Source organism: Cicer arietinum, chromosome 3, assembly GCF_000331145.2.
Source record: "Cicer arietinum cultivar CDC Frontier isolate Library 1 chromosome 3, Cicar.CDCFrontier_v2.0, whole genome shotgun sequence".
NCBI lineage: Eukaryota > Viridiplantae > Streptophyta > Magnoliopsida > Fabales > Fabaceae > Cicer > Cicer arietinum.
In genome coordinates, this window is record NC_021162.2 from 52,510,838 (window position 1) to 52,523,216 (window position 12,379).

The 12,379-nt window shown below is 28.7% G+C and overlaps 1 protein-coding gene across 1 annotated transcript; it reads left to right on the plus strand.

Moving 5' to 3' along the window:
• The first annotated feature begins 7,119 nt into the window (after positions 1-7,119).
• Positions 7,120-8,696, plus strand: LOC101499672 (dof zinc finger protein DOF3.6). The gene is made up of 2 exons (XM_004515561.4): positions 7,120-7,317; positions 7,508-8,696. The coding sequence occupies exons 1-2, from the start codon at positions 7,264-7,266 to the stop codon at positions 8,501-8,503; spliced, it is 1,050 nt and encodes a 349-aa protein (XP_004515618.1). The 5' UTR covers positions 7,120-7,263; the 3' UTR covers positions 8,504-8,696.
• Positions 8,697-12,379: the final 3,683 nt, after the last annotated feature.

Sequence of the window (12,379 nt, forward strand, 5' to 3'; positions counted from 1 at the left end):
TCAGATTGTTATTGAAAGAATGATTGAAGACAGTTTATATAGTTTCTGAAAAACATATTAATCAATCGATTTACCAATCGATTTCGTAAAGTGATAAACCAGTCTAATCGATTTGCCAATCGATTATCGTGTGTCTTGTTTTTCTTGAATCTTGAAACTATATAAGCCAATCGATTTGCCAATCGATTCTTTAAACAATAATTTTCAGTAATTATGTTAAGACTGATATGAATCGATTTCGTAATCGATTGCAGATGTTATGTTCAAACTGAAACACATATCAATCGATTGCGTAATCGATTTATCAAGTCTTCATAATCGATTAACAAATACTTAAAATCGATTTGATCACACGCTCAGAGTTCACTGGGTTTTCAAAAGATCTTTCAATCGATTTGCCAATCGATTGTGTTTAAGTCAGTGACTCAGCTATTTTGATACTAATCGACGTGCCAATCGATTTGTATGTATTTGTCTGAAAACGTTCTTATCTGGGATTTAGTTCAATCGATTTGCCAATCGATTGCAACCAAATTTGACTTGATTGAAATTTTACAACATAGATTGTCCAATCGATTTGTATGTCACAGGAAAGGTTATTTTGCAAGTGATATTTAAGTAATCGATTTGCCAATCGATTACCCTTAAAACTGGGGTTCCACTGTGACTTGTCCAATCGATTTCCCAATCGATGTATTTCAATCAGGTTTACTTTGTGAGATGTATAATCGATTTGTCAATCGATTACCCTCAAAACTGGGGTGCTACTGACTTGTGCAATTTTCATTTCTAATTCAGTCAGTCGATTGCCCAATCGATTATACCAACACAAACAGTTGTGTTTCCTTACACCCTTGTTATGAAATCGATTTCCCAATCGATTTGCTTCAGTCAAAAGTCAACTTTTGTTGATTTCTTGTGTTTCAAGCAACCTGTTCCAAGTGTGTAGGATTTGATTGTTGTTCCTGAAATCTTGCTCAATCAAATATTAGATTTATCATGTATTGTATGAACATTGTTGAATTATTAATTATGTCAAAATTAGGAGTCAAAGGATCAAAATCCAACATTTGTGAGTGCTTAAGCCATCACAAATTTGTATGGGCTTAGGCTGCCACAAAGGATAAAACTGATTAAAAAAATCCACAATTTGTGGGGCTAAAGCCGCCACAAATTGTCCGAGAGCTTAAGCCGCCACAAAGGATGAAACAAAAATAAAAACACTTTGTGAGGGATTACATCGCCACAAACTATCCCATTTGTGGATAACTTTATTAAAAAAAATAATTCAAAATTAATATTAATATAATTTAAAAATTGAAAATATAAATTTAAATAAAATAATATATATAAAAATAAAAATATAATTTTAATATTAATTAAATTATTACCACCAAATAAAATAAAACATTCCTAAATTAATAAATTATATCATACAAACGAAAATAAAACACATCATAATTAAATAATAATGTATAATATATATCATACAAACCCAAAATAAAAATAGAAAATATTATTCGAATATATCAATCATCATAATAATTCATCTAATCATTAGCTCTACTCCATTTGTCATTATTTAATCGAATGTTATCCGACGACAAAAGTTTCTCAAAAGAATTATTAATTGGTGTCGGAGACAACATGGTTTTAAAATTGCATTTCATCTTCAAGTACACCACTACTAGTAGACGGAGCCATAGCTGATCGATGTTCATTTAAATATGATCTGATCAAGCCAGTTCTTGACATAGTTGGTCGGTATAAAGTTTGATCTGCTTGAGGTTGAGGAAGCTATTGCGAAAATGACGGGACATAGAGATAATTATTAAAATTTTGTTGTTAATGAAACATTGAGTATATATAAACAAAAATAAAATTTTAAATGATATTTAATATTTTTTTTCTTCATAAAATAAGTTCCTATAAACCAAAATTGAGACGGTAAAAGTATATAAAATTTTAGTACGATCTCAACTACAAGTCTTTGTAATAACTAGTAATAACTATTAATATCATTAATATTAATAATATTTTTTTTAAAAAATAGTTACATTAAAATCAATACGTTTTATATTTGTTTCAAAATTTTATTTTCCATTTTGACTTAATATTTTTAAAAATGATTTTAATGAAAATTTATTTAAAAGTAGTAAATGTTTTTTAGATTTATTTTTTTGAATAAAAAAAATATACTTTTGACATATTCAATATTAAGGATTTTAACATAATAAAAATCATTTTTTATAAAAAGAAAAATATCTTTAAAAAATGATTTTTATTAAGAGCTTCTCAAAATAGACTTTTATTTTAATCATTTTTTTAAATTTTATCATCTAAAAAAGTTATAAAAAATAGATAAAATATTTAAAATCATATTTTAAGATAAACTATTTAAACTAATTTTTCATTTGAATCTTTATTTTTAAAATTTCTTTTTAAAAATGTTATAACAAAAATATAACTATGATAAAAAAATTTGTCATAAGTATTTTATTATTGCTAAAAAATTTACAATTTCTTTATAAAATTCTATTTTGCTAACATAATAAATCACAGTAGCAAAAATAACTATAGTAAAAAAATAACACTTCATCAAAATTTTAAAAAATAACTACTTTTTAATTTGATTATAAATTTTAAAATTTAAATATTACTTTTTTTAACAAATTTTACTAACATTAAAGTTTTAAAATAATATTATAACCAATTTTAAAAATAATATATTCTACATTCTAAAACAAAATATTAATGCACTAAAAATAATTTATAACCATATATAACGTTTTTTTACTAATAATTACATTAATCACTTTTTAATATTTAAAATGCATAATATACTAACTTGATACAGGATAATGTCTGACTTGAAGATTACGAACAAATAGCAACTCTTCACAATCAACAAAATGACACCATTGTCAAAATAAAAATAAAATGGCATTCATTAAATAAATAATTTCAAATAAAAAAAAAATAAAACATATAATAATGACTTACTGAAACTCAAGAGAAGGTAGAGAGAAAAGTCGGAGAAAAATATAAGTTGAGAAAAAACATTTGTAGAGTGAAGGTACAAGTAAGAAATGAGAGGAAAAATGATATATATAGGAAGAAAATAGGGCATTTGTGACGGACAAAGCGGTCACAAAATGTCAACGATACTTTTGATTTTGTGGCGGCTTAGGCAATCAGAAATGATTGCCTTTGTGGCGACCAATGCCCTCACAAAGCTGCAATGGTCATATTTTGTGGTGGCCTAAACTCTCATAATGCTCCAACGTTCTTATTTTGTGAGGGTATATGTTGCCACAAAATACTACTGATATTTTCAATAAATCAAGTCCATTGTGAGGGTATTGGTTGCCACAAATTCAAATAACTTTTCCTACCAACAACCTTGTGACCGTTTTTTGGCTTCCACAAATGTTACAATCCGTGAAAAAAAAGTATTTTCATTTGTGAGGATTTTTTTCAGCCATAAATAACAACCAATTTGAATTTTAGTATTTGTGGGTTTTTCGGTGAGTAATTTGTGAAAGTTTTTTTTTGCCACAAAATCTTTTTTAGGTTGGCATAAATTGAGAGTTTTCTTGTAGTGTATCTGAGCAATTCTTCTAGAAAGATATTGTGCATATTGTTCAAATTACGTTTACAAATTGATTCACTTGAGTTTTCTTTCATACACTTGATTTGATTTGGGCGAGAACAACTCTAGGCTTGTTCTTGGATCTTCAGAAGTAAGGATACAACTAAGTCCAATTCAGTATGTTGCTTAATCTATTAGAGCATTTGACATTCCATCTGAGTTGTTGACTTTTCTTTATTAGAGGCACGTTGATTTACCAGAAACACGCCGAGCTGCCAAAAGCACGTTGAACTACTAAAAACACGCTGAACTACCAGAAACACGTTGAATCGTCAAAAGCACGCTATCAGAGACATATGCACATACTTTTCTAGAGCGTGCATTTGTCTGATTTTGAGGATTTCAATTGACTGATTTTATATCCTTTCCTTTGATCTTTTTACTTCGTTTGGTGATTTCTTTTGGTGATTTCCTCTGGTCACTTCCTATGGTGATATCTTTTTCTAATTTCCAGTTTTAATTTATGCACACTTAATGACTTCATTAATGCAATAAGTTATTCTCACAAAATACATTTGTTAAAATCAAAATCACACAGATGAATTGTTCTTGGGACCAACTAGGTTCCAACACGTGCGTCATCTAACTCACTAGAACTTTCTAAGATGGATCATGAGTGGTGCTTTGCTAGCCATGAATGAGATGTGGCATGCCACTTATGATGGTGGTGAGGGTAACAACTACGAAAACTACGAGGACAACCAACTCTAGAATTACAGTAGGATTTCTATTGCAAGTGGCGAGACTTTTTTTACCAGGTGAATCACGCCTGTTGTGGCGGTGTTACAGAGGATATGTAAATTCATATCGACGACGAACATGTCTGACCATTTCTTCTATCGGAGTTTCTTTCCTGTGGCAATGCACATCCAAGTGTGTCGTGATAATGGAAGAAATCTTACATTGTTGTTGTTCTACTCTTGCGAGGCAGAGGTTTTGTTCTCGAGTCATCTGATTTTGGTTTTTTTAGCACCAAAAAGAGGTTGGTGACCAATTCATTATTATAGTAGTTACCAGTGGTGGTAACGAGAATCTCCTATCGGTCCTTTGATTGAAACATCGAAAAAAGCATTGGAGACAAGGTTGCAACATTTTCAAGCTACTGAATCTAAAACTTTAGAGTTAGACCACCACACTTGGATTTAGATCTAACCATAACGATTTCACATTTGAAAAAGAAAGGAAAGGAAGAAAGGTGTGGTAGTTCGATTCCCACAAATGATGCCAATGATTCGATTAAGACCCTTAGAGTTGGCTGGAGATAGTTTTTGGTGGTGATATATGGTTGTCGGCGTCTACTTCGCCCTGAAGGTGTACTTGTAAGCACTATGGCACCTAAGTCAATATGAGTTAGGGGAAATGAGAGGTATGAGTGAATATGTATCTTGCATTTGAAGGTGCAATCCCTTATATAATGATTCCTTTGAAGAGGAGTAATAGTATAGACAATTAGGACAATTATAGATTATTCGACACATAATGCAGATCATTGTCTGATGATCATTCAAGACTTTGATCTTATAATCTTATATTTTCACTTTTATCAGAAAGGTGTAGTCCGTTAAAATATGATCTTATATTTTCCCTTTTATCTATATGCTTCTAACATAGAGGAGATAACTAGAAATATATTGTGGACAAAAATAATGTGATGGACTTTCAAAATATTACAACATACTCCTTGGAAACATTGACAAAAATCTTTTATCGTAAAAAAGAATGGACTGCACCAACTGAATCCTAGTAACAACCACATGCACTAATTTACATCTATTCACCAAAAAATGATAGCCCTAGTGAAGACATCCTCAACAATATAGAAGAGCAAAGGGAGATAGGAGAAATCAAGGAAAACCTATCTGCCAAAACTTTTGCGATTATTTTGAATTGAAAATTGGAAAGAGGAATTGGTATGTAATCCTAAATCCTATATGGAATTAATATTAGGCATGATCGAGTTATCCTTGAAAAAAATGAGAGTGGTCGAAATTAATTAAGTTAATGTTCATCTTAGATTGCACCCTCGTGGGATGGAATATTTGATCTAATAAAAAAATCCTACAAAGGTGGCTTCAAACACTTTGTAGAGACCTCAATTCCTAAGCATATATGAAGTCAATTTCAAATCTATAGTCTAGTAAGAGAAATCTACATAATTAAGACGTAAACTACAATAATTTTTTAACATATATTTTTAAATTTTCTTGTTGATTCTTTTAGTATTTTTTTAAATAAATCATTGTTTAGAGTTTAACCCAATTGCACTATTTTTTTGTTTTTTTGTTTTATATAATCGCATTGGATAAAGAACTTTTATGCAATCATTAATTAACTATTGATAACTATTTTACCATTTTATTAGTATCCATTAGAAAAGCACTTGGCTAATAGTTACCTAATTAGTGAGGTTCCTAACCTTCTCTTTAATTATATATAATAAAATATATGTATAAAAGGAGAAGTTAAATTACACCTACATAATATCACGTAATAAATTATTAAGACTAATTAAAATTAACGACATTTAATAAAAAATTCAGTATATTAATTTTAATATATCTTAATAATATATTAAATAATTTCTATTTTTATAAAATTTTACATAAAAATCTATTTATAACATAAATTTTCAGTGTAATGATAAACTTTATTAAACAGTATTATATACATATATGTGTGAGAGAGAGAGAGAGCAATAAAAAGCTACAATATATAAGTTTGACTGATTTGTTCACATGGTGGCGCGTGAATTGTGTAAGGATAAATATTTCCATGCAAAAGAAGAAAAGAAGAGTGGGGAAGGGAACAGACCAGACCAAAAAAAAGGTTCACTTGGTCGGGACACACTAAAAGCACAAATTGACACCTTTATTTATTTCATTCCAATTCAAATAAAAAACATTAAAATATATTAATCACATTCTTTACCTTAATTTATCATTCATTCACCAACTAATGTTACACTATACTAGTATTTATTTAATTTAATAGTATAGAATCATAATTAAAGTTTGTGCTGGCCATTCTACACCAAATTGTTATAGCATATATGTATAGGTTGGTCAGCATACACACCCTATCTTTTCTTTTCTCTCTATTAATAAAACATGACATATCAAACTCAAAACTTAGCTTTTTTCATGCACAAGGGAGGAAGAGAGAGAGAGTGAGAGAGAGGCACTATAACAAGTATCTCTTTTTTCTAAGCACTGTACTTACAAGGCATCAAAAAGAAGCTTATGGGTTAAGAAACATCACCTTCTCAAAATCCTGAAAAGCAATAAAACAAAAAGAGAGCTATCGAGGAATGGGAGGGAAAATGCAAAAAATAAATAAATAAATAACATAAAAATTATATATAAATACTCAAAAGCATTCTCCTTTATTTTTTAGCTTCTCATCACCACCTTCTTTGCCCTTTGATTCCTCTCTTCTTTTTTTCTTCTTCTTGCTTTCTCTTTTTTTTTTTTTCCTTTCTCTTCTTCATCTCAAACCACAAAGAAAATACACTAGTACTCTCTATCTCTCTTTAACATCTTGATGTGATTCTCTCCACTATTCTCTCCCTAAAATCAACCTTTAGAAAAGAGAAAGCTCCAAGAGGAATAACCATGGTTTATACTTCTCTCCCACCATATATGGATCCAGCCAACTGGCATCAACAGGTAAATTAAGAAGGGTTCTTCAGTTAGGTTCTTTACATATAGTTTCAAAAAGAAAAAAAATCAAAAGATAAATATTCTTGCTTTACTTTTGTTTATACCCTTCTCTTGAATATACCAAATATTTGATTTTTCATCTTTACCATAAATTTTTTCTCCTTTTGTTATCTTATACTCTTTTATGTTATTGTAGCAACCAAATCATCAAGTGGCTAACAATAGTTTCAACACTCCTCTTCTTATTCCATCACCACAACCTCAACCGTCGAACCTGACACCATCGCAGTCTCATGGAGGCTCGATCAGACCAGGTTCGATGGCAGATAGGGCCAGGATGGCTAACATACCTATGCAAGAGCCAGCACAAAAATGTCCAAGGTGTGATTCCACCAACACAAAGTTTTGCTACTTCAACAACTATAGTCTCTCGCAGCCCCGCCACTTCTGCAAGACCTGTAGAAGGTATTGGACAAGAGGCGGAGCCCTAAGAAGCGTTCCAGTCGGCGGAGGTTGCCGAAGAAACAAGAGGACTAAATCAAGCAACAACAACACCTCAAAGTCTCCGGTTAGCTCCGATCGCCAAACTAGCTCCGCAAACAATAACTCTCCCGCGGTCCTCAGTTCCCAGACGCCACCACCGATGAGATTCATGGCTCCATTACATCAACTCGGCGATCACATCGGTGAAATAGGGCTAAACTATGGTTTCTCTAGTCCAATGGGAGGAGTAGGTGACTTGAACTTTCATATAGGAAACTCTTTAGGTGGAGCAAGCGGAGGCGTTGGTAGCGGTGGTGTCACCAGTGCTAGTGGTGGTTCGGCTTCGATTTTACCCGTCGGTGGTTTCGAGCAATGGAGGATGCCACAAACTCACCAATTTCCCTTTTTATCTGGTCTAGAAGCTTCTTCTTCACATGGATTATTATATCCATTTGAAGGTGGTGGTGGTGGTGGAAATGATCAAGCACATGTATATGGTGGTGTGCCTAAGGTATTATCAACTTCTTCAGTGAAAATGGAAGAGAATCAATCTAGACAATTCTTGGGAATGATCAATAGTAATAATAACAACCCTAATAGTGAACAATATTGGAATGCTTCTGCTGGTGGTGCTACTTCAGCTTGGGCAGATCTTTCAGCTTTTAACTCTTCTAATTCAACTACCACCAATTCCAACTATAGGTCTTAAATATTTATGCTATTTTTTGAAATCTTTGCCTTTTTTGTTTTGTTTTTTTTTTTCTTCCTTTTTTATTAACAAAGTTTTATCTTCATATATGGTTGAGTACTTTGATTTCTTCTAAGATAGAATGAAAACCCTAGGGATATAAGCTAGTTTTTTTTTCTTTCATTTTTGAAGTTTCTTAATCTTTATATGTTCATCTTAATTTCTTTTTCTTCCTTTTTATTTATTTATTTTCCTTTAACTTTTCTTCTAATAGGTTTAGGATATGCTTTGTTATAAGGAATTAATATTGTGAGTTCAAAAGAAGGAATATTATTATTAATATTTTAACTTAAGAGAGTGAATATTATTGGTCTACCACTTATACAAATGTAAGGAAATTCTTTTTAATTTATAATGGTGAAAAATGCAAACTTGGTTGAAGGAGTTTCATTTTCAAGAAGATTTGGAGGATATAATGTGGTGCACTGAAAACCGCAAACACCAAAATCATAGATATTCTGAATGTTGATTTCAGCGCTTGATTTCTTTTTTCCTCAATCGAATTTTGACCAGTCTTAATCAAAATTGTGAATATTTAGTTGATTGGTTTATTTTTCATTAGTCAAATTCAACTCATTTACACTCTTCTTTTTAAGATTCAAGAATGTCCTTGTGAACAAATAGTAAAGCAACAATGGTTGTTAAACAAAGTTTTTATATTAAATATTAAACGCATGTTGTCTTTCTTATTTTTTTTTGTACATTCCTCATGTATATATATGTAGTGGAAAAGTGTTATTTTATGCCGTTAAAAATTTATATTGTTCTCTTTTTTATTTTTTCCTTTTAGAAAGTTTTTTTAACGACTACAACAACTTTTCCTTTATGTTAATAAATATCATCATGCTATTTAATATAATTTTGTCAAAAAGATTTATTTGGAGTATATATGTTGTTTTATTCATATATAACTTAGTTATCGCAAAACCACTTTATTTTTTTCTCTTATTTTAAGGTTTGTTTTTTGTTTTTTTGGGTCTTTAAAATTACTTTTCTAACCATACAAAATTATGCTAGCTAATCGGTAATCTCACATGCAAGAAAACTTTTATCCATTTCTATAATCACGGACAAATATTATATTTCTTGTTCTAAGATGCTAGATATAACTAACTTTAACTAGATTAGTATGAAGTACCATAAGTATATGATCACATATTTGATCTCGGTTTAATATAATTAAAATTAATTTTTTATTTATTTAAAATAATCAATATTAATAGTTAGTTGTTAATTTTTGTTAAACAAATAAGTTAAATTTATGATATGTTTCTTCTCCAAACCACTTATGAAAATTTGCCACTAAAACAAGTTAAATCTTAAATCTGTTCAAAATTCTAAAAAGGGTTTGTCTTTAAACAAATAATTTTAAGAATGTAAGTTTAATTAATAACTTTATCAAAAAAAAAATTAAAAAAAAAACGAATTTAATTAATATAATTGCATTTTCTTATAATTTTTAATTTTCTCTTCCAAATACACCTTTATCATATTTGGGATGAGAGTGAATTATTTAGATAGAAATTTAGAATTTGATTAGTAAATTAATTAATTATTCTATTCTTTACTCAACAATCACCAAAACAAAGTTTCAATTAGTGTTGCTTGGTTTTAATGATTACTTCATAGTCAATTAATTTCAGCAATTATTTAACCAATCAGTGGTAGAACTGTTCATAGACCCCAGTTTGGGACAAACTCTAACAACCTTCTCATCAAAAGGTTGTGCTTGTCATATTGTTGCAAATGTTTAATCAAATTTGGAATATTTTTTATTTTCATGAACAAGGTAAATATTCTAGGGCTTTTCCTATTCTCCAAAACACAGATGTTGTTTTTATATACATAAAGAAAAATGATTGTGATGTTTCATCTTGTGCAGCCAAACCTAGCTAGAGATAACCTTACTGAAAATAAAATTTATTACTTCAAGAAATTGTAGCTGTTATATAATTCGTGAATGATTAAATATAAACTCCCAATGGAGATTCAAATCTCAGTTTCCAATTTAACATAAAATATTTGAATACTGTTACTGAACAAATCCTCCTTGAGTTTAGTGACTTCCAACTATACAGAATATTTATAAATCATTAAAAAATTAACATACAATATGTTGCATGAGACCACGCATGTCCTTTAATAAACAAAATTTTGGATGATAATACGCATATGTCATAATAAACGTTGTTTAAGGTTGTCGCACACATATTAAAAAAAAGATAATAATTAGAATATAGAAAGAATTTATTTTATTAAATTATTTATTTTATTTGTTGATGAATTTTTTATTAATATCAATGTAAACTACAATAGTGTTTTGTAAGTTATGCATATAGTAGTTATGGTAGTATAAGGAAACATATAATTAATGTTGTATTAAAATTTGATAATGATATTCATTTTAAGACAAATTTATTTTGTTAAAGTTACATTCATTGTGAGGCAGAGAGAGTAACATTTTATCATTTAAATATAGGGTTAAATAAACTTTTGATCCTTATGAATATAACATATTTCGTTTTTAGTCTCTTTAAAATTTTTCTTCAAACAATGACCCATCAAATATTTTCCTATAGCAAATTTGGTCTTTGCTATTAATATGTGTACTCTTTTAAAAATTTTAATGCTTTATTTTCAAGAATGTTTATAACGTCCTAAGAATCTCATCTACAAAAATTTAAAATTTTTTGACAAAAAATAAATTAAATATAAATTTTTATGCACCAAATACTTAAAAATTAGTATTTAATTAATCCCTTAATTGTTTTATAGAAATGATTAAGAGCATCTAGTCAAATGTGATTTCTAGATTGGAGATATAAGACCCGTTTGTTTAAGATTTTTAAAAAGTAATTTTTTATTTTACATTTTTAAAAATGGTTTTTATGAAAACTTAATTAAAAATAGTAGAAGTAGTTGTTTTAGATTCATTTATTACCAATTAGAAAAAGTACTTTTGACATTCAATAACTTAGATATTCATTATTAGAGATTTTAACAAGATAAAAATAACATATTTTTCATTTTAATCATTTTTTGAAATTTCCTTATCCAAAAAAATTTGTAGCAAATAGATAAAATACTTAAAATAATATTTTAAGATAAACTATTTAAACTAATTTTTTATTTGAAACTTTATTTTTTAATTTTTTTATAAAAATATAATAACAAAAGATAAAATACCATAAAAATCATTTAAAAAGAAATCTTAAACAAACAGATTTATATTATCAACTGCGGCAAGTATCTATAACTTTTCTGTCCTATTATGTATGAATACATGACTAAATTAAATTTTTGTTAAGTCTTTTACAGGTAAAATTTTGAGGCTTAAAATCTTAGTTTGGACTGCTTGATCATTAATTGGATCGACTTTGATAATTTACAAATAGTTGGATAGGATATATTTGCAGAATATTTGAATTGAATATTCATTATTGATAACCATTTGAGTGAACAATAAAATTGAGGGTGCAAAATCTTAGAAACTTCCTAATCTTTCTTTTCATTTTCTACAGGAGTTCTTATCGTTGTTTACGACAAAAATGTGTTTAATTATATATATATATATATATATATATATAGCACTATTATAATAGCTATGCATCTAGTGCAAAAGTAGAATGCACATTTGTGTGCATGGAATTTGAAAAAGAACGCAATTTCTAATTGACATGGAATTAGCCATGTGAAAGAAAACAATCTTAGCAGAATATATGGATTCTCTGATGAGATCTAAGTTATTTTTGAAAAATTATAAATAATTAATTTTTTATTTAATAAAAAATTGTTACATAAATAAATATATAAATCTCATTTTTTAAAAGGTGATTT

Excerpts from the sequence above, each read along its gene's own strand:
- LOC101499672 (XM_004515561.4), top strand. The coding sequence starts at position 7,264 with ATGGTTTATACTTCTCTCCCACCATATATGGATCCAGCCAACTGGCAT. Across the intron at positions 7,318-7,507 it reads CAGCCAACTGGCATCAACAG|CAACCAAATCATCAAGTGGC; the intron begins GTAAATTAAGAA and ends ATGTTATTGTAG.